Source organism: Aspergillus caelatus, assembly GCF_009193585.1.
Source record: "Aspergillus caelatus strain CBS 763.97 unplaced genomic scaffold BDV27scaffold_109, whole genome shotgun sequence".
Classification (NCBI taxonomy): domain Eukaryota; kingdom Fungi; phylum Ascomycota; class Eurotiomycetes; order Eurotiales; family Aspergillaceae; genus Aspergillus; species Aspergillus caelatus.
Genome location: NW_022475372.1, coordinates 53,582 through 73,114, shown reverse-complemented (window position 1 = coordinate 73,114; position 19,533 = coordinate 53,582). Strand labels below are relative to the sequence as shown.

The 19,533-nt window shown below is 45.7% G+C and overlaps 6 protein-coding genes across 6 annotated transcripts; 5 read left to right on the top strand and 1 right to left on the bottom strand.

The window, feature by feature from the left end:
* Positions 1 to 109: 109 nt before the first annotated feature.
* On the top strand, positions 110 to 1,685 carry BDV27DRAFT_129721 (GIY-YIG nuclease family protein). The gene has a single exon (XM_032067266.1). It carries the CDS (start codon positions 197 to 199, stop codon positions 1,544 to 1,546), a length of 1,350 nt encoding a protein of 449 aa, XP_031926703.1. The 5' UTR covers positions 110 to 196; the 3' UTR covers positions 1,547 to 1,685.
* Positions 1,686 to 3,890: 2,205 nt separating this feature from the next.
* BDV27DRAFT_129719 (putative salicylate hydroxylase) lies at positions 3,891 to 5,415 on the bottom strand. Its single transcript, XM_032067265.1, has 2 exons — positions 4,516 to 5,415; positions 3,891 to 4,456 (listed from the first exon to the last, which is right to left on the bottom strand). Exons 1-2 carry the CDS (start codon positions 5,365 to 5,367, stop codon positions 4,025 to 4,027), a joined length of 1,284 nt encoding a protein of 427 aa, XP_031926702.1. The 5' UTR covers positions 5,368 to 5,415; the 3' UTR covers positions 3,891 to 4,024.
* A 1,316-nt stretch (positions 5,416 to 6,731) lies between these two features.
* Positions 6,732 to 7,914, top strand: BDV27DRAFT_145994 (uncharacterized protein; the record flags this gene model as incomplete). The annotated part of the gene is made up of 6 exons (XM_032070499.1): positions 6,732 to 6,820; positions 6,883 to 7,067; positions 7,119 to 7,236; positions 7,304 to 7,371; positions 7,446 to 7,476; positions 7,554 to 7,914. 6 exons carry the CDS (start codon positions 6,732 to 6,734, stop codon positions 7,912 to 7,914), a joined length of 852 nt encoding a protein of 283 aa, XP_031926701.1.
* Positions 7,915 to 8,705: 791 nt separating this feature from the next.
* Positions 8,706 to 10,390, top strand: BDV27DRAFT_145993 (synaptic vesicle transporter; the record flags this gene model as incomplete). Its single annotated transcript, XM_032070498.1, has 3 exons — positions 8,706 to 8,807; positions 8,875 to 9,567; positions 9,647 to 10,390. 3 exons carry the CDS (start codon positions 8,706 to 8,708, stop codon positions 10,388 to 10,390), a joined length of 1,539 nt encoding a protein of 512 aa, XP_031926700.1.
* Positions 10,391 to 11,445: 1,055 nt separating this feature from the next.
* On the top strand, positions 11,446 to 15,178 carry BDV27DRAFT_158635 (uncharacterized protein; the record flags this gene model as incomplete). Its single annotated transcript, XM_032072714.1, has 4 exons — positions 11,446 to 12,412; positions 12,469 to 14,012; positions 14,061 to 14,657; positions 14,711 to 15,178. 4 exons carry the CDS (start codon positions 11,446 to 11,448, stop codon positions 15,176 to 15,178), a joined length of 3,576 nt encoding a protein of 1,191 aa, XP_031926699.1.
* Positions 15,179 to 18,616: 3,438 nt separating this feature from the next.
* On the top strand, positions 18,617 to 19,467 carry BDV27DRAFT_129712 (uncharacterized protein). Its single transcript, XM_032067264.1, has 4 exons — positions 18,617 to 18,713; positions 18,789 to 18,829; positions 18,888 to 18,956; positions 19,013 to 19,467. The coding sequence occupies exons 1-4, from the start codon at positions 18,699 to 18,701 to the stop codon at positions 19,101 to 19,103; spliced, it is 216 nt and encodes a 71-aa protein (XP_031926698.1). The 5' UTR covers positions 18,617 to 18,698; the 3' UTR covers positions 19,104 to 19,467.
* The last annotated feature ends 66 nt before the right edge of the window (positions 19,468 to 19,533 follow it).

Here is a 19,533-nt window from a genome sequence, read left to right as displayed (position 1 = left end):
TGGCAAGCGTTGAGAGGGGTTCGTTCATGCCGGTGCCGCAGGGGTCACAAGGCGCATTTCTTGCTCTCGGATCCCCAGGACTGCTTTTGATTTTGGGGAGGGGGGCTGAGCGCCATATATGATAAACAAGGTGAGCCCCAGGCCCCTATCGTCCACTGGGCAACGTTGGATATATTCATCCACAAGGTAGGTAGAAATGCCGGCAAAGAAGAAATCTTTCATTCCATTTCATCTTTTATTGTCCTCGTACCCCGAACATACCCAGTGTGCCGCATACACAGATGGTGGAAATCGCTGCAGCTCAAAGGCGCCGGGCTTGAAGGTGCCGAGCTTGAAGCAGCCCAATATTTGTCGGATCAACGAACTACACGCAGAGCTTCAGAACAGCTACGAGGCTAAGATTGATTATGAAAGGAGAAAAGATATGTTAATGGAGTTGGCCAAGCTTACTATCTGCGGGCGTCAAAAAAACAAAATAGACGCAGCCGTGCCCCAGTGGAATGCCGAGCTTCAATCGCAAGACAGCGCGACTGTTAGTCTAGAAACACCGCCGAGAAATGTCAATGCACAGTCGAACAACGACAAGGGAAGCTCCAAGTTGGAATTTACGCCTTATCAACCTGCCGAGATCGATGAACTGGTCGGGGGTGAGCTCAACCAGGAACTTGATCGGATAATAGACCGCAAGATAAGTCAAAACTTCATTACCCACAATTGGAAGGATCATAGAGATCATTTATATATCTTTCAGTGTGAAGAGGCGGAAGGCATGTGCAGGCTCGGGCGTACTCGCAATCCATCGCGAAGGGCTAGTGAACATGAGAAGTGCTATCCTAATCTTACGCAACAACGGTGCCTCCATTGTCCAAACTCGAAGGTATTCGAAAGGGTAGTGCAGTTGGAGTTAACTCAATATCGATACAAGCATGAATGTCTTACGTGCAACGCAATTCACACAGAATGGTTCAAAGCTGATCTCAATGACATCTACCAACGAGTTGAAGTTTGGTGCCAGTTTTCAAAGGGCTTCCAGAGCATCGATAAGCGATCCCAAGTGTCTATCCCAGTTCCTGGTTTCTCTGCAGATCCAGACAGATGGCTCAAATGGGCTCAGGAATATGTCCAATCATGGGACAAAGAAGTGGTACATTCTGAGCCAAATATTTCGGGCAAGTCCGTTGTCGATAATGATATCGTAACTGGGGATGACGATGCGGAATCGATGCCTGGACTTTCTCCTTCAAGCTCTGCATCTGAAGCGCCTGATGGTGACTACAGCGATCCTCCAACCCCAACTCCAATTGAACGCTCACGAAACGCAAAGTCAACCTCGGTACACCGTTTGATCATACCGCCTGCATCGCCGTCGGTGTTGCCCGAGGCCTACTATTCCGCGGTCGAGATTATGCCAACACCCACAGGCTGTGGCCCCCTTCCTCGGATCCCCGGCGAATTTCCTGACTCCCCAGTGAAGGTCGCGCCCAAGGAAACCAAGGAGGATGAGAATGAATTGGCGGATAGTCTTGAGAACATTAAACTTTTTTGATTGCTTGCATTAATCGCGTGGCACTGTCCCACTATCTTGATGCTATTTGATATCGGTTCTAGCTTTGCTGACTGCTTGGATTTATGTATTGCTAGTTTTCATTGTATGTTTAGGCCTCGCGGTGATGTATGAATCAAATCCTTTCCTGCTCAGGTGCCGTTTATCTAACAGGGCACGTCTAATTCGATTGGAATAGAGGGAGAATATACTCGGCCTAGGAGCGACACTGCAAATCCAACTGAAGCTGGTAAGATTATAACCTTGCCTCTTGCCTAATTGCGACTTGGCATTGAAGCTCCCTTGCGTAAGTGTATCCGACCCCAGTCGCCCTATGAGTTTTACAGTAGTCGGGTTCTCATGGAATGCGACCGGTATATAAATTTGCAATATGTAATAAGCATTTCCCGGAGATATAGCTTTCTGTACTGTTTCAAGAACCACAGGACAATTGTCACGGTCAAGTTCATAGATTCTGAATGATGTACGGAAACAAGTAAGGCAAAGCTATGGAATTAGGTTGGTGAGTTTCCAGGGAACCAAACTTCTGCGGGTGGCTAACTCTATAAAAAGCTAAGAATAGCCTCAAAAGATATGTAGGCCCTGCGACAAGTCAATTATATAAGACCATGAAGTCGGTTACTCCATTATAAACGAATGCGGAACAAATCTATGCCCTTTCCACTGAATCCAGACTCTACCTAGCCTCCCTTTCAAGCCTATGAGGTTGTATCATTGGTTCACCACATTAGCCATCCCCAGAACAGACAGATCTGATAACCGAATCAGTTGTAAATAGAATATACTAGCCATGGTTCAGCAAATAACCTACTCGCAACGCTCACCTTTCTACTAGCCATCTGTAGTATAATTCTAAAAAACCTTTCCTAGTTCCGAGGACCAATAACGAGTTGCTCAATTACAGTACGGTATCTTGGAGAGAATATATACAATGCGGATGAGATCAGTCTTGGTCAAGCATTCGAAAGTTACTCTGCCGGTAGAAACCCGCAATTTGAAGAAATTATTCAAAATGTCGAGTCGTCTCTGGCAAGTACCAAGGAGTTTGAGAGGCCTAGGCTGTGCGTCACAGGAGGGATATATAGAAGACGAGGAGCTGCTGATGAGTGGGCGTGTAATCGTTTGCGATGAGCGTACATGGTCACTATTCCACCATTTAGAGTTATGCCAGGACACAATCCTTTTTTCTTTTCTTTTTCGCATCTAAGCGTATCATAACGGCAGCGAGAATTGTGCTCAGCAGACCTTGTCCGTCTAAGACCAAGAAGGGTATTCAGCGAGAAGGAAACAGATCCCGCTCAGTCACTACCAACTGGAACAACCACATAGTAGTTACCAGTTCTACATGGATGCTTTACTGGAGATATAGGATATACCCAAACGTGGGAAGTTGTAACACTTCCTGTACATAGTCGTGTACCGCTATCTGGGGAAATCATAAATAAAGAAAATACATATATTGGTGACGGACGCACAGATTGTCTCTTTTAAATAGCATGAGTCCAGTGGTGATAGAATCGCTGTCCCTAGGTGCAGCACTGACGTTCCCCTCCTTTTGTTTTTTCCCTTTTTCTTCTTTATTTTTACTCTATTTAAACACAATTGGAAGACCTGATAAGCTGATCATCAAGGTTAAAAGTATATTCGAATGTGTTGGCCACGTCAAGAGCGCACACATGGCTGTGATCGCTACAGTCGCCCCCGGAGAAGTCCTTTGAATTGAAGTAGCTGTACCCCTTAGCCTTAAGGGCGTGAAAGAGATGATGGCCATTAGACATGAAATAGAGGATACCATGGGAATTACCTAGTCTGGATGAACATGGGTTTGATGGGTCCACTAAACATGGATAGACTTGATGGCCCCGCTGTACCAGAGATCCGATGGAGTAAGTATAAGTATAAGCATGCATTGACCTACCTCTACCCCTGTGAGCTACATTAGTTGTAGTGGGGAGATGTATGGGTCCTATTATTAGACAGGTCAATCCGTACTTTTTCATCCCGAAGAAACGGGTTGAGCTGTCATGCACTGTGTCAATCACCGTACCCACATCGTGCCTCTTAGAAGTGATGCTTAAATGCAACATATGCGCTTATCCGCGTAGGCATGTGCATGGTTCCACACCTAGTCTGGAGGTGGCAGTGGCGTTATGGATAATGTCGATCGTTCTTAGATTCTAGGGTTTCCACCGAACAGCCCACTGTTACTAGCATACCAGCTACCGGCCTAGTGGTGCCCCGGGAAATGGAGCTTCAGCGAGTATTAGTATGTCTATATAACTGCTTTTAGACATAGTCTATAAATATAATTTACCTTCGGTCATCCTTTGGGAAACAAGATGCTGACATTCGATGACTATCGGCTATGGTCTTATTTACAGGAGTTTTTCTTAAAAATGCTGGTATTCCTTATTTACTTACCTAGATGGCTGGTGCGTGATATACTCGTGATATACTCCTTCATCCTTGCATGTGCTCGATCATTTTCTTCCTGGCTTCCTCTGCCTGTTCCTGTATATCCAGATCCCAAAGCCAGCGAAGACGCTGGTTCCACGTCTCCTTGAGTTTCTCTTCATCATCACCCACCCCGTCCAAGCACAAACAGAGGAGGTACGCATTTTCCTTGCTACTAGTGACGACCCTCTGGCTCCGCGGTCGTCGGACCTCATCATATGCCTTGAACGCAGCTACAGCATCCTCCGGCTTAGTGACACGCGGATCCCCGAGGAGCTCAGCAATAACATGCGCATCTTCAATAGCCTGGCCGGCACCAGCGCCCTGGTGCGGTGTAGAGGCATGTGCAGCGTCTCCAAGGATGGCAACCTTAGACCGGGAGTATGTGGAGATATGAGGATGCTCGAAAATCGCCCATTGTGAGGGGTCGGGCATGCGCTAGGTGAGCCAAGTCAGCTGGTATCTCAGACAGAATGGATTCGGACCTGATTTCATACTTCAATGACGGCATTCACATATCTGCCCATATTACTGGCATCCTGTCGCATCTCGTCCCTCTTGGCTGGCCGAACCCAGGTGTCACAATCCCATTTCTCACTCAAGATATAAAGGCCAAAATTCACTTTCTTGGCCCGCATGATCGGATAGGAGATACCGTATGCCCCGTTTCCGACATACATGGTGGACACCCTCGCACGTTGCTCGCCGACGGCCTCCACCATCTCATCCATATCCAGTACAGCGCGATACCCGTACATTCCACTGTACTGGGGCTGTTTCTCCTTTGATTCTTCCGGCAGCATCGACTCCTTCACCTTGGATTTGATACCATCACACCCAACAACAACATCAGCGATGGCTATCGTGCCATCATCAAATCGCAAGGATACACCCTCAGCTGTTTCTTCGAGACTCTCAAGTCGCTTCCCGAATTGCACAATCTCAGGAGGAATCAGATTCACTAATGCATCGAGAAAGTCCGCTCGGCGCAACGTTGTCTGCCCCGACGGAAGCGCCTTCAGGTTCATCAGCGTCTCACCCTCCCGGGCGCCGCTGGCCCAAACGATCTCAAACCATGTTTGGCGGAAGGACTCGTATCCAGGGCTATCTGCGTGAGTTGTGACGAGCGAGTCATAGATTTCTCGAATTTGAGGGTCAATGAGGGGCATAGTACGGTGAGCAGCAGGACCAATCGACAAGCCAAGCCCGATCTCAGCGAAGGCGTGTGCCGCCTCGTAGATCCGGACGGGTACTTTGCGTCGTAGGAGACCGGCGGCAAGTACCAGGCCGCCAATCCCACCGCCGACAATGGTGACGGTGAAATCCTTATTTGATTCCACCCTGCCCATTTTTGACTTCAGGTAAAATAGTTCCAAACTCTTTTACCTCTTGTTTTCTTTTTCTTCTTCTTCTTCTTCTTCTTCTTCTTCTTCTTTCTTTTTATTTTTTTTTCTTCTTTTTCGTAACACAGTTCAGGTAATGATCGTTAAGCTTTTTCTGAGACTACTCACACAGGGGAATGTGCGTCGAAATCAAGGTGATCCTGCGGGCTAAGATACTGAAAAGAGCTATGTGGAGCGTGGGTCAGTCACAGTCACAACTCAATAAAAGTACGTAGAACCAGGACGTGGCATGATTAGGGTCTTTCCTGGTAGCGATCATTTACCTTAGTAATTCCAATCAAAATAAGCCCCAGCCAGTCAGCCAGCCTTGCATGTTCAATATAAGAGCGGAGATATCCGAATGAGCCGGGGGGCGGGTGGTTGGTCCAGACTTAATATATGCGTTATTAATCTGAACAGGGATCAGGCAGAGGAACTCCACGAGGGGCACGGCGATTCGTATGTCTAAAATAAGTGCGTCGCATCGGTCGAGGCACCATGACAGGGATCGTGTGGAGGTCAAAGTTCGACGGCGTCCCGGGCCGTGTGGGGTCAAGAAACAAAAGCAACCCTCGAGATCCAACGCTTGGTCTGGGAACCTGTCCTGCTGAATTTTGATTTCTCTCTCTGTGTGTGTGCGTGTGTGCCTAATTCCACGCTGTATGTAATTAATTAGAAATTAATCTCAGCGTCAGCCTACATTCCTAGAACCAAAGTATTCCGGCTGGAATGCAAGGGCAAGACACGTGTACTAGTAGGGGGAAGCCTCGGCAAAGCTTCTTACGGGAGTTAGTGGTCATTCTACAGGGTATCCCTGTGTTGATACCAATCCTGGCCCCCTGCTAGGCTTTATTATATTTTTTTTTTTTTTGTCTTTTTCGTTCTTGTTTGTGTTTCTCTGCTTTGGCAATAAAAAAAAAATCATGGCCGTCGTCGCCCGATAAGCGTCCCCGATTTCCCCTGTGACTGTCACCACAGACCATCAAACCTCATGGAGAGGTCAACAGTACCATCTGATGGCGGCGACGTCTCTAGAGCGTCGATGGTTACTGTACCAACCATTGCTACGACTATAATTGCCCTAATTCTCACATTATTACGGCTATATGTACGACGGTACATGATCCGGATATTGTCCTGGGATGACTGGTTCAATGTCTTTGCAATGGTGAATCTCGAGTTGTCGCGGATTTACATTCTCCGAATACTTGGCTAACCCGGTATAACTCCAGGTAACCCAACTGGTTGTTCTGGGACTGGTTCTTGGGGCAACCTCGTATGGCTTTGGACGACACGTAAAGTACGTGGGCCATGACCATGCGACTTACAGCATGAAGCTCTTGCGGATATGTGAATTTCTATTAATCTTCACAACTGTCTTCCTCAAGATTTCAATTAGTCTGTTTTTAAAAAGACTTTTGTAAGTACTGATACTGGGATATTGACCATGGTCACGCTGCGGCTAACAATTGTTGCCCCCAGCCTCACAAGCAAGAAATGGAGGATTTTCTTCTGGTGCTTTATCGCCTTCAACACCATCACCAGCGTACTCGATGCCGCCGTTATATTTCCGCAATGCACCCCCGTGGAACGTAATTGGGATAAGTCGGTGGAAGGACACTGTTGGTCGGCTAATGCGATCGATGCAATTGGAATCGCCCAAGGAGGTACGACGCCCACCCATTTAGTGACGGTATAGCCTGACATAATCTGCATAGCGATTGCTGCATCAACGGATTTTGCTTTGTCCATTCTGCCAATTGTTTTTCTATGGAACATTAAACTCCCGAAAAGAGTGAAAGTGGGCATATGCGGGATTATGGCATTAGGCTTCGCGTGAGTAAATGGTGATCAGAACAAGCTATGGGGGAAAGGATTGCTGACTGAAAGGCTGGAATACCAGGAGCGGCGGTTTCGCAATTGCTCGCACAGCCCTTGTTCCTAGTTTGATGACAACGGAAGATCCAACTTGTGAGTATAATTCTTCGCACGTAATGTGTCATGCTGGTATATTGGAGCAGATTATTGATGGTACTATTATCTAGGGGACCTGGTTGACCTATTCATGTGGGCAGTGTAAGTTGTCACTAACTAACCTATACTCCACCGACTTGGAAAAGAATAAAAGCGATGCTGACTTGGCTCCGGCGCAGACTGGAAGCGACATTTGGGATTATCGCTGCCGCCGCCCCATCTGTCCGACCACTCCTCGGTCATAACTCCGTGACTACAAACTATTATTCTCGTGACAAATCGCATTCTCTACCGCTCCGGACCACGCGCACCGGGCGAACCTCGCGAATCGAGTGGGGGCATACTGTATTTGATACTAGAAACGAGCCAGACGAGAGAGATGACTATGGCGGGGACAGCGAGTCTCAACTTCGTCTAGATGACCGGGGTATCATGAAAACCACCTCCATTGAGGTGGTCACCACACTAGGGCATACTGTGGAGAGTGACCTAGATGCGAGACCAACTTCGGAGGAGAGTGCCGAAAGGAGATACGTCTAGAACAAAAAATAGATTTACGATACAATCTGAAATTGAAGCATAACCACGAACCAATCTCAGGCGCTCCACTTGGTATAACGATGTCCTCGGAGGAACCTGGACAAGAAAATTTACTTCGTAGCCTAATGACATTCATATCGAAGCGTTCTTGGCATTTTAGGGTGGAGCATCAGGTAGTATTGAGTATCAGTGCTCCCGCGGAATTGTTCTGGCCGGCCAATAAGAAAACCTAGCCAATCCCTCCTGATCAGTAATAAGCGTTGCTAACCCGTCTTAGCTCCGTGCCACCTCGTGCACTAACAAACCCTAACCGCGAACCGTCGCTTTTTAGTATCCGCGGAATGTCACCCCGTCCGCAAGTAAGCTTCCCAGAAGGGGTCTCGTTCGAAACCCAATAAAATCGCTTGCGTTTAGATTTTCTACCTGAGACAGGCGATTAATGAATTGTTATTGCGGACCCCATGTCGCCGTGAACCTATGGTCGATGTTACATCGAGACTACTAATTACTATCATGCAGGGGTTGCTCTTTGCTTTCGCTCGAATGTAAATTAGTATGAAAATAATCCTTGCAAGTAGGGTTTGAATGAATAATAGAATCTGCAAATCAACAATGCGAGTATAAATCACATGTCTGGCAGCTCATGAAGAAGAAATCCTTCCAATAGATTAACCCCTTTGCTTTTTTTTTTTTTTCCTTCCCTGTCAACGTTGGATAAGCTCTCTGCAACTGGTTGCACGTTTACCATGTCTGCAATGGAGCAGGAGGACAAGTATCCCTCGCCGGATGTGATGGTCGCAACTGGAAGCGACCAATCTTCAGAATATTCCAAGAAGAATGACGATGGCATCGTCCTTATTCCTCAGCCGAGCGATGACCCGGAAGACCCCTTGGTAGGTCAAACAATCTTAAAAACATTGATATAGCATTTTGCGACGCGTCCCTCTAACAAACCTCCAGAACTGGCCCATGCACAAGAAAATTACCATATTCGCATGTATCTGTCTGGCCGGTTTCGCGGGTCAGATGTCGCCTAATTCCAATCAACTCACCTTCGTCTACCAAATCCCAGCATATCACAAGACTCAAACCGACCTACTAAACTCGGTTGCCGCTGGTCTAGCAGGATGGGTCGCAGGGCCTTTCTTCATCATTCCTCTTGTGGCTGTCATCGGTCGCAGTTCAGTGGTACTCTGGAGTCTGGTGGCTATTTTCGCCTGCCAGATTTGGGCTGCCGAGATGACGGGTGCTGATGACTATATCTCCTTCACTATTTCGCGGCTGTTCTGCGGCATGTTCGGTGGTATTCCTGCTATCCTGGGTAGCGGTTACATCATGGATATGTTCTACCTGCATCAGCGGGGTAAGGCATTCGCCATCTTCGAAGTCCTTATCATTTTTGCTGTCGTCGGCGGTGGTACTCTGGGCGGTTTCATTGCCGAGCATAAGCCCTGGAACTATGTCTTTTGGTGGACTCTGGGCCCTGTGGGTGCGGCCATCATTGCCGTGTTTTTCTTTGTTGAAGACACTACTTTTCCCCGGGACCCATCCATGCCGAAGCGTGCTCCCCTTCCCAAGGGCTGGCTTGCCAATCGCATCGCCACCTACTTGCCGGGTACTAGGACACAACCATCGGGCAAGGGACCAGAATTCGTAAGCTTTCCCCAATAGCATCCAAATATGCTCTAACTACCCAAAAGCTCAGAATCAATGTAACTAACGATATCATTAGGTCCGCAAAGCAATCACCCCCCTCCAGATCACATTCACCCCCATCACACTCCTAACAGGAACCTACATCTTCATTGCCCTCGGTCTCCCCATCATGCAAGCCTCCACCTTGGCTACCTACCTCGAACCCCCCGAGGAAGCAGGCGGATATGGGTTCTCCTCCCTCCAAATGGCCTTCTTCACCATGACAGCCTGGGTCGGAATCATCAGCGCCCAAGTTTACGGCTTCTTCTTCAACGACAAGACACCTCTCTGGCTCGCCCGTCGCCGCGGCGGAACCTGGCACACAGAATACCGACTCGCAAACACCATCTTGCCGAGCATCATCCTCCCCATCGGCCTCGGTATCTACGGCGCCGGCCTCGAATATCACCTCCACTTTATGGTTCTGGCACTGGGTTCGTTCCTCATCTGGTTCGGAGCCCTGCTTGCCCTCCCGGTCTGCTATAACTATATCATCGAATGTTTCCTGAATAACCCCGTCGAGGCTTCTGTGTCGCTTAACGCGTATCGGGTCTCATTTGGGCTGATGTCTGTGTTCATCGTTACGCAGTGGCAGTCTTCTGTTGGCGTGGGCTGGATGTGGGGGATGGGTGCGTTTTTGATTGTTTTTGTTGATATCATCATGGCGGTGATTATCTTAAAAGGGCATTTGGTGAGGAAATGGACTGCTACTCTGGGTAGCTCTTTGGATGTTACTGAGGATGGAGCGAATATTAGCGCGAAGAAGGAGGGTGGTGTGTGAGTTATACTGGTTCGTTAGATATTCCTCTAGGGCAGGCAAAAGCTCCCGTCTAAATTTCCAAGATATTGAACAAGGTCAAAAGATGATCTCCAAATTTTGTCCCAAATTCGACATTCCGCTTTCGATGCTGTCTCTGGTGTAGGTAATTTGAGAGGTATGCTGGAAGACGGTTTAAGTCCACCTGGAAATTGAATATACTTAAAACGGATCGACTGCGATAAGGTCGATTCTACTTGTAAAGCTTCGAGCAGTCTCCATTTCGGTTGCATTACGATGGCCACTAGGAGTGCAAAGCCGACGAATTTATGCTTCTATATCAAGCATTAGATGCTCCGTGGCAATATCCTCATAAAAAGATAGACCTCGAAATATTTAGGGAAAAAACAAAAGAAGAAAAAGAAATAAAAAGAAATCCCCGTCCTTCTTCAGCCAAAGCATTTTGCAGTATCATCTGTGGACCATAGGTCAATTCCTATAATCATATGATGTACCTTTGCTGAGCTTCTTTTCTGTGAGTCAATTCAATGAAAGAGATATATACAAAAGCCTACCTCCCCACCAGTGTACTTGCCCCACCAGTGTACTTGCAAATAGCAACGGGCAGCAGCTACGGGAAGCCTCAGTCAGTCTAATCATTTACGTAGGCATAGACTGTATGATGAGTTTCCTATCGTTACTTTCTACAATACGAAGAGATATTAACTAATCATCAATTAAACTTCAATAGTACTGAAAATGTCCGTTACAAATAGCAGCATCCTTCGACTACCTGAGTATGGGCTCCTATTCCTGAGATGCTCCTTGCTTTCCCGTGTTAGGTGATAATACTACTAGTAGTAGGATATTGTAGCAAGCCAATTATATGCGCCGTATCCAAACAGCCTTGTTTTCTTGGTACCCCTCTTTCTTAAGTACTTGGATAAGGCTGGACATCTAATTTCCATCATCTACCTTCAACATCAACTTTCCCTTTCATACAGAAAAGACAATAAATATACCGCACGGAATAAGTATTCCAAAGCCCCGCCCTAAATCATACTGCTTCCGCTCCCACTATGTCAGAACCAGCTCAGTACACTGTTGGGTGGATATGCGCGTTGGAGACAGAATATGCCGCTGCCCGAGCTTTTCTTGATAAAAGGCATAGCCAACCGAAGATACTTTCGCCAGTGGATTATAATGTCTATACATTGGGAGAAATTGGAGGCCATCAGGTTGTTATTGCCGCACCACTGGTTCCATACGGCACATCAGCAGCCAGGGTAGCTAGAGATATGGTAATCAGCTTTCCAGACATCCGGTTTTGGCTAATTGTTGGGATTGGGGGGGGTGCTCCAACAAAAGAGGATATCCGCCTGGGAGACGTTGTCGTGAGCTCATCCCAAAGTAGACATGGCGGCTTACTGCAATATGACATGGGTAAAGAGTTGCAAAAAGAAGAATTCCATCCAATAGGGTTCTCCGGCCAGCCCCCTACTATCCTACTCACAGCTGTATATAGGCTCCAAGCGCGGTATGCGTTAGAGGGCCATCGGATAAAGGAGAGCATTCAAGCTGTGCTTAAAGGTAACAAAAGTCTGAGACAAAAGTATACACGACCCCATTCTGAAACTGATAGGCTTTATGAAAGCCAGTTTACTCATCCAAATTCTCAGGCAAGCTGTGCCGAGTGTTGTGATGACTCGAGGTTGATTTTCCGACCAAGGCGAAGGGAGGGGGAGGATCCCACTATCCATTATGGTTTGATAGCATCTACGAACATGGCGATTAAAGATGCGATATTCCGTGATAAGCTAGCTGCAGATCAAGATGTTCTATGCTTTGAAACGGAAGCGGTAGGACTAATGAATCATATCCCCTGCTTGGTTATCCGTGGCATTTGTGACTATACCGACTCCCATAAAAGCAAGGAATGGCAAGGCTATGCCGCAATAGTGGCAGCTGCATACGCAAAAGAACTCTTGTCTCAAATTGACTGTCGGCGGGTATATGTTGAGCCAAAAGTCAGTGAAGTTATGGAAGGTTAGTTCTAGCTACTCTAAATCATCTCGGCGTGCCTAACACTTGTTCTCTGGCAGAGACCCAAACCCAATTGGACATTACATCCGAGGACGGTGATATGATTCATTCAATCGATAGCGGATCGGCTGAGGAAATTGATGCTATGCTGCAAAGTTTCAATTTTCAGGATTTACCAGTTGCTGAAGGAGCCGAGCTCGGAATATATATAGATCAACGCGAAGAATTTATCATTGGAGCTAGAACAGAGCTTTTGCTCAAAAAGATCGACGAATGGGCGGTCTTACCAGAAGGGAAGTGTTTGTTTTGGCTCAATGGTGACCCCGGAACTGGCAAGTCTACAATAGCACGAACAGTGGCCAAAACCTTTCAGGAGCGACGGTTGCTGGGGGCAAGCTTCTTTTTTACGAGTGGTAAAGGGGATCGTGGAAATGCAGCTCTTTTTTTCCCAACTATTACCACGCAACTATTCACCAGGATTCCGAGGCTACGTGCTGCTATTCTACAGGTATTACGAGATAACCCAGGAATTTCAGCTAAACCACTCAAGGAGCAGTTTGATAAGCTGCTCCTCGAGCCACTTCTCAGCTTAGAAAGGCCAAAACATCAGAGCTCACCTCTAGTGATTGTGATTGATGCACTGGATGAATGTGACGGTGACAATGATATTAGGGCTATCCTCCAACTACTACCACATGTTCAGGAGTTGAACTCAATACGCCTGCGGTTTTTCATAACCAGTCGGCCTTACTCATCTATTCAACGAGGATTTCAGTCTATCAGAAACAGTTATCAGGATTTGAACCTACATTCAGCTTACGAAAATGAAGATTGTATCCAAAGCGATATTGAGAGTATCTTCTCTGAAGCGTCGATCTTATCATCCCAGTCATCTCAAGGCGAGTTGAGGGCAATCGCTATTTCGGAGCTGGCCAGTTTACTTTTGAACGATGATAAATTAAGAGCTCTGTTCCCAACGGCTATGTTAAGAGTTGGCCCCGATAGATTCCAGAGGAACTTTACACGCATCCTCAAGAAGTTTGGCCGGAATCTAAAAGGCGAAGCGGCAAACGAGCTTCAATCCCAAGCGGCACATTTTGTGCAGTTATCCGCTCAGCGGACAGCAACAGAAATCCGTAAAATGCTACAGCAGGATAACACAAAACTTCCTATTGAACAGAGATCAGATGCGCCAAAAGCAGCCCGGGTTAATGCATGGCTAGAGTCACAAAAGGAAGACCACACCAAGCTACATTTTGAAGATCCCCCGGACGCATATACCAACGGATCTTCTACTGAAAGTGATTCGGATGACCCAGAAGGACCTGAGCAGGCCTCATTCAGCAGCCTTGAAGGCGTTCAGCGATTCCTACTAACGACGCATGCATTTATGTACCTTTGCCAAGAATTCAGTGAATGGCTAGAATTGAAGAAGACAGAAGGTGACACAGATCGAAACAAGAATATCAAGAAAGGCAGCCCTAGCATCTCAACCGACAGTAGAGGCACCAGGATAGAGATGATATGTTCATCTTGGTGGCTGCGCCTGAAGAATATCTGCTCCCCACCAGCAGCTGGTTACGAACGAATCCACTATAGATGTGTTAGTCTTCCATTTTCCTCACACAACCCCGTTCTAATTGTTTTCTAGGGATGTGGGGAACTTTCATACATTGATGTCAAGGAGCTGTCAATAGGTGGGATTGAAAAAGCTCGGCAGAGCCTCCTTGCTAGCATCGCCGCTGTCAGCAATGGTCGGCATAACTCACCTAGCTCAAACTATATATACCCCCCACCTCAAGCGCATTTGAATGACAGAGTGAGTGTGACAGTATCTAACAGAAATTCTGCGCTGAATAATGCTGCAAATGGCCAGCCTCTTCAATCCACGGTGATTGGAAATATCCAAGCCGAGGGAACAATGTCACAAAATCAGGAGGCACAATTCCTTCTTATGTGTGTCAACACAAAAAACTCAACAATGCTTGTCCATATCGAAGTTGGGTCTCTAACCAGTGACCAATATCTGTTCCAACAAATGCACCAAGAATATCAGAGGGTACGCAAGGAACATGAATTCAGAATTGCAAATACCCTTCCATCGTGGGTTTGCAACCTGCTGCGCACAATCTCAATCAAAATTCCAACACTCCTCTCGCTACCTCAGCGTTTTAACTTTCCTTTAATACTGAGTTCAGTCCTGAGCAAGTTGCACCTTCATAAAGTTTCATCAGGAGACTTTGTTCGAGTACGTACTTATTTGATAATAACGCAACAACTCAGACTAACACTCTTATATAGTTTCAGTTAGTACCAATAGGGATGGAAACCTGCCCCAGGTGGTTCAAGACTAGAACTATTCCTCCAGAGGCTGAGGTCAAGGCCAAAAGATATATCTATAAACCAGTCCCGATGGAAGATGTCGAATTTGTGGATATACCATTGCAACATCTGCTAAAGCCAGGACCTCATACCGACACTTTCTGGTTAAACAGATTTCCCAAGAAAATCAGGGAACCATTGATTCGGCTACCTGGAGATGATGGACAGCGTATTATCGGATGGGGCATTCGAATTAACGAATGCCTGAATTGGTCAATGATTTTGTTCTCAATATTCCTGATACTTTTGGCAATTGGTGTGAGTGTCGTCCTCTACGCGACAATCACTGCGGATAACTCGTCTGCCTTCGCCTTTGGAGCATTCATGGTCGCAATGATAACGGTATATCTCACTTACCAATATTTTGCATGGAAAGAGGTCGAGTGATTCGGCCATAAGTTATATCCCAAAAGTACTACTGCATCCTCGAGACAGATTGGTGGGCTGCTGTTCAGGACCAAAGAAAGCTATGGCTTCTTGTAAGACTATTCATAAAACAGTCAAAGATGCTAGCACAGCACTTGGGTACGGAAATGGTAGAGATTGTATGATTACATTCTTGACCCAGTAATATGTACCGGGCCTAGCTAACTAGCGCGGCTCTATTGCTTTTAGAACACACCTCCGTACAGAATAAAGCGGTAACCAGAAGCTAAGAGTTAATGGCGGAAACAAAGCTATAAGTAGCTGTAATAGTGGTCATTTCTTGAGTTGATCGGATTCTAGAGCTAAAACCCGCCCCGAGTCTGGAAAACCCGTGGAGGTTTTTCTTGATACCACATGGTTTAAGTTAATCTTAATTTTCTAGATTTTTTCTATATTTCTATATAGATCTAGATTATATTTCTAGAGTTGGTAGAGATATAGAGTTTTAAAAATTGGCTTAAGGTTCTAGCCCAAACCTATGCCACTGTTTTTCTTAGGCCCAAGGCAGTTGGCTGCTCTTTGCCTCCAAATAATCCTGACATTCATCGAGCTGGACGAAGAAATGAATTCAGATTAATAGAATTGTCTAGTTTGATCTTAAGGGATATGTAGAGCCCATCTTCATGAAATTTATAGTATTATTAATACGCTACTTGAGCTATCCGACCGCTTAAGCTAAGGGACATATTTTCCTGTACTAGTCGGATCATCCAACTGGCATTTTTGTCCGCAGTCTACTCGAAGGTTGACTTGTAATAGAAGCGTATTAGTCGTTTGTGAAGTAGGAATAACTATTCATCGGCTTTTCTCTGCTTTGTCCTTGTGCATCAAAGTTGTTGAGCGTACCCATGCAGAACTGGCAATTTTTGCTCCTCCGTCTGTGATTTTTTAGGAGGGAAATTGAGACTACAGCCGTTCTAAAGCAAACTATAGCGACTTGGAACTGTAAGTTGAATTATTAACAAGTTTTATAATGTGGAACCTTCCTGACTGATCAGCTGGCAAAGAGCGACGTCATTCAGTGGCGCGCCCAAAGAACACACGATTTCTTTCGCCGCACGAGAAACCCCAACAAGTGCATTCGTATAGCAACAAGAGCTCGCGCATCCTTCGTGGACGGAGGTTGTGTGCAATGCGCGTTCCAACATTTGCGTCATATCCCTTATAAGTCTGCTGGTATAGAGTACATATAGGTTAATATTTCTTACACTGATACTGTCTCATGGTATACTTCACTCATCTTATAATATTAATTTGTTTATTTATTGTCTCTGAGATTTATAGAAAAAGATTCAACCGAGCTGATAAAAATACGGTGAAATGGAGTTAAAACTATAACTTACAGATTATATAAAATATATAGTATTACACGATTAGGTATAACAAGAATATTAAAGAATAATCAAGGTCACGGTCGCTGAGGGTATCCAGGACTGGATTGAATAACTAGGGCTATATAGTGGACAGAGAGATGGACAGGCGGGTAGCGTGAGAGTCGGCGACGGGATAAGTCGGTAGAGCGGTAAGTAGGGGTCAATTTGCTTTTTCGGTAAAACAGTTGCCAAGGTAAATTCTTAGTCGTAGCCAATACTAGTTCATGGGAAGCCCATCGGCTATTTCTTGTTATTATTCAAAGTTTGGCAGCATGAGTTGTACAATCTACATGGCCCTGCTCATTACTTCATTGTAGCAAAACACAATATGTACGAGGAGCGCAGGAGGACGTTTGGTGGTCTGATCGCGGGTGCAACAAGGTACACACTGACAATTCAGCTGAATATACATACCGTTAACTGCTACCACAGATACGGCTTAAATCATATGAGGATAGCTGTAACAAGTAAAAGAACAATCCTATTGAGACTAAGGACGCAATCCGCAAAACCCACTGATTCCTAGGAGCGCATCGAATTGGCATCGACAGAATATTTCAAAAGCATGTGTGTGTGTGTGTGTGTGTTTCTTGGTATCAAATGTAGAAGCCAGAATCTGATAAACTGGGCATAAACAAAACTGGGGCTAGCTAAGCAGATGAGATTAGGCGGCAGAAAGAAAATATTGCAATACTCCTAGTGTGAGTGATTAACAAAGAACATAGCCAATACAGCATATAATTGAAGCGCACTGGAATATATAGGAGAAGTGATAAAACAATTATATTGTGCCGATGAAGGAGAGGCCGGTAACTACATGAACTAGTCTGGGTCGCAAAGCAGCAACACTTAGATACTATCGAAGGTCAGCGTTATCTTCATCATACCCCGCTGTTCCTACTTCGTTTAAAATAAACAAAATCAGTGAACTTCCTACTTCTTCTAGTTGTCTTTGTCTAAAAGAAGATAAAAGACAACATAAAGTACAAGGATTGATTAAAAAAAGGTTTGATAATATTGGCAAACAATGTGATCCATACCCTTAAACACACACACACACACTCTCTCTCTACTTGCGCTCTTCTCTTTCTGTGTGGTTCTATTGTGCCAGCTGGCGTAAGAAATGTTCTGCTCTGTCTCATTTATACTATCTTCCCTTATAATCCTTCTTGTCACTATCTTCTTTTCTGTACTTCATTTCCTGAAGATATTACCTATCCAATATTTAAATTGCCGGAAATCTACTAAGATAGCAGTCCTGTACCCATCTTTTCTTTTGCTCTCCGAGCTCCTTCGCCTGACAATATTGGCATATTTATAAATTGATTTTGCTCAATTCTCTGCTGGTCTGTGGCACTTTTATCGGATATGTGGAAAGGGAAGAGGTTTCAGGTTACGATAAATGATATACTATCCAGGCAGCGATGGGTAAAAGTTTAGAAGTTGTGTTATTTTACGGCAGGGATTGGCATATCGCTATAATATCTTGCCATCAGTGCGGGGAATGCCACATGACGTAGATACTAGCAGCCCGTGTCACATATGTATAGAGCCTTTTATGGATGTTAATGTAAAGGTGATTATAAACCCTTCTATTGGAGAGGACTCCCGAACTAGCCTGCTGAGTTACGGGCAATCTGTTAGACTGATGCAAATGGTATCATGTTTGGTATTCATGTCGGTACAACGGAGATACCGTCTGTTAACGGTCCTGGTTGAGAACTGATGATTAGTAGCTAAACCCTGCGTTGCAGGGGAACAAAACAGAAAAGGGGTATTTCATACAGGATTGCCATGCATGATGTGGACAGCTATACTAAAAAGCCATAACACTATTATATAGAAAAATTACCTAGTCAGTTATAACTACCACAATCTTATTGACTTAGTTCCCAGAAAATAGATCCGGAATACGCGAGACCTATTTAGGCTCGCCGCTCTTCAATTGCGGCAGAACTATAGTCATGACTGTATAAAAGGGATCCCCCTCCAACCCCCCCCCCCCCCCCCCCCCCACATTACCCCACCACGCCCGACTTCATCCTCCACCAACGTTATACCCTCGCAAATTCATCTTCTCACTTAGGACTATCCATATCTGGAACAATATGCCTACATACATTGTAAGTCTCCAACTTCGATACAGCCGCTGAAAACAAATTTTTGTTCGCTATCCTAACATTCTTCAACTCTGGCAGGTTACGTGCAAGGAGGACGCATCGGCTGAAGAAGTTCAAGCGTAAATCTCATATACTGATGCCATAAAATATTGGCTAATTGATGGGTATCTTAACCAGGACAAAACAACATGCCATAGATCAGGGTGGTAGAATAGGACACGAGTATAAGATCATCAAAGGCTTTTCGTGGGTGTCCTCAGTCCGTGCTCTAAGATAATAAGCTAACCGTCCTCTTCTCACAGGGTGACTTTTGATGATGACGCGATAACGACACTCGAGACGCACGAGCATGTAAAAGCAGTTGAGGTCGACGGTATTATGACAACCCAGTAGACTCAAGGGGAGTTAGGGGAAGCTTTTGTGGGTGTTGGGGGGAGGGGGAATATGGGGGATTTGGATATAGAGGTGGGGCAACAGATGATCGCGTCTTGGTATGTTCCCATTACTATTACTTGGTCGACAACCTGCGCTGGCAGCCCTTATTAGTTTGAAGGTGGAGCTGTATTCACACTTAGAGTGATAGCGAGAGGAGCTAAGGGTACGGCAGACTAAATCCAGCTTCTGGTCAACCTGGAAATTTTACTAAGTTTGAATCCCCCCAGCGGCATGACTAGTTTGAACCGTTGGAGTACCTTAGTAGGTTGAACAGTCTAAACGGCTTCATGTAAAAACAAGTTGACCGTAAGCTAGATTTAGTCCGCCGTAGTCTGCCACGTCACATGGTCAGGCAACCATACCCCAAAGAGACTAGACGATATGTCCC

What these genes read in the sequence shown, in the direction of transcription:
- BDV27DRAFT_129721 (XM_032067266.1), top strand. Translation starts at nt 197, where the DNA reads ATGCCGGCAAAGAAGAAATCTTTCATTCCATTTCATCTTTTATTGTCC.
- BDV27DRAFT_129719 (XM_032067265.1), bottom strand. Translation starts at nt 5,367, where the DNA reads ATGGGCAGGGTGGAATCAAATAAGGATTTCACCGTCACCATTGTCGGC. An exon ending in ATGTGAATGCCGTCATTGAA is followed by an intron (nt 4,457 to 4,515) that starts GTATGAAATCAG and finishes TGGCTCACCTAG; the next exon opens with CGCATGCCCGACCCCTCACA.
- BDV27DRAFT_129712 (XM_032067264.1), top strand. An exon ending in TCGGCTGAAGAAGTTCAAGC is followed by an intron (nt 18,830 to 18,887) that starts GTAAATCTCATA and finishes TATCTTAACCAG; the next exon opens with GACAAAACAACATGCCATAG. An exon ending in AAGATCATCAAAGGCTTTTC is followed by an intron (nt 18,957 to 19,012) that starts GTGGGTGTCCTC and finishes CTCTTCTCACAG; the next exon opens with GGTGACTTTTGATGATGACG.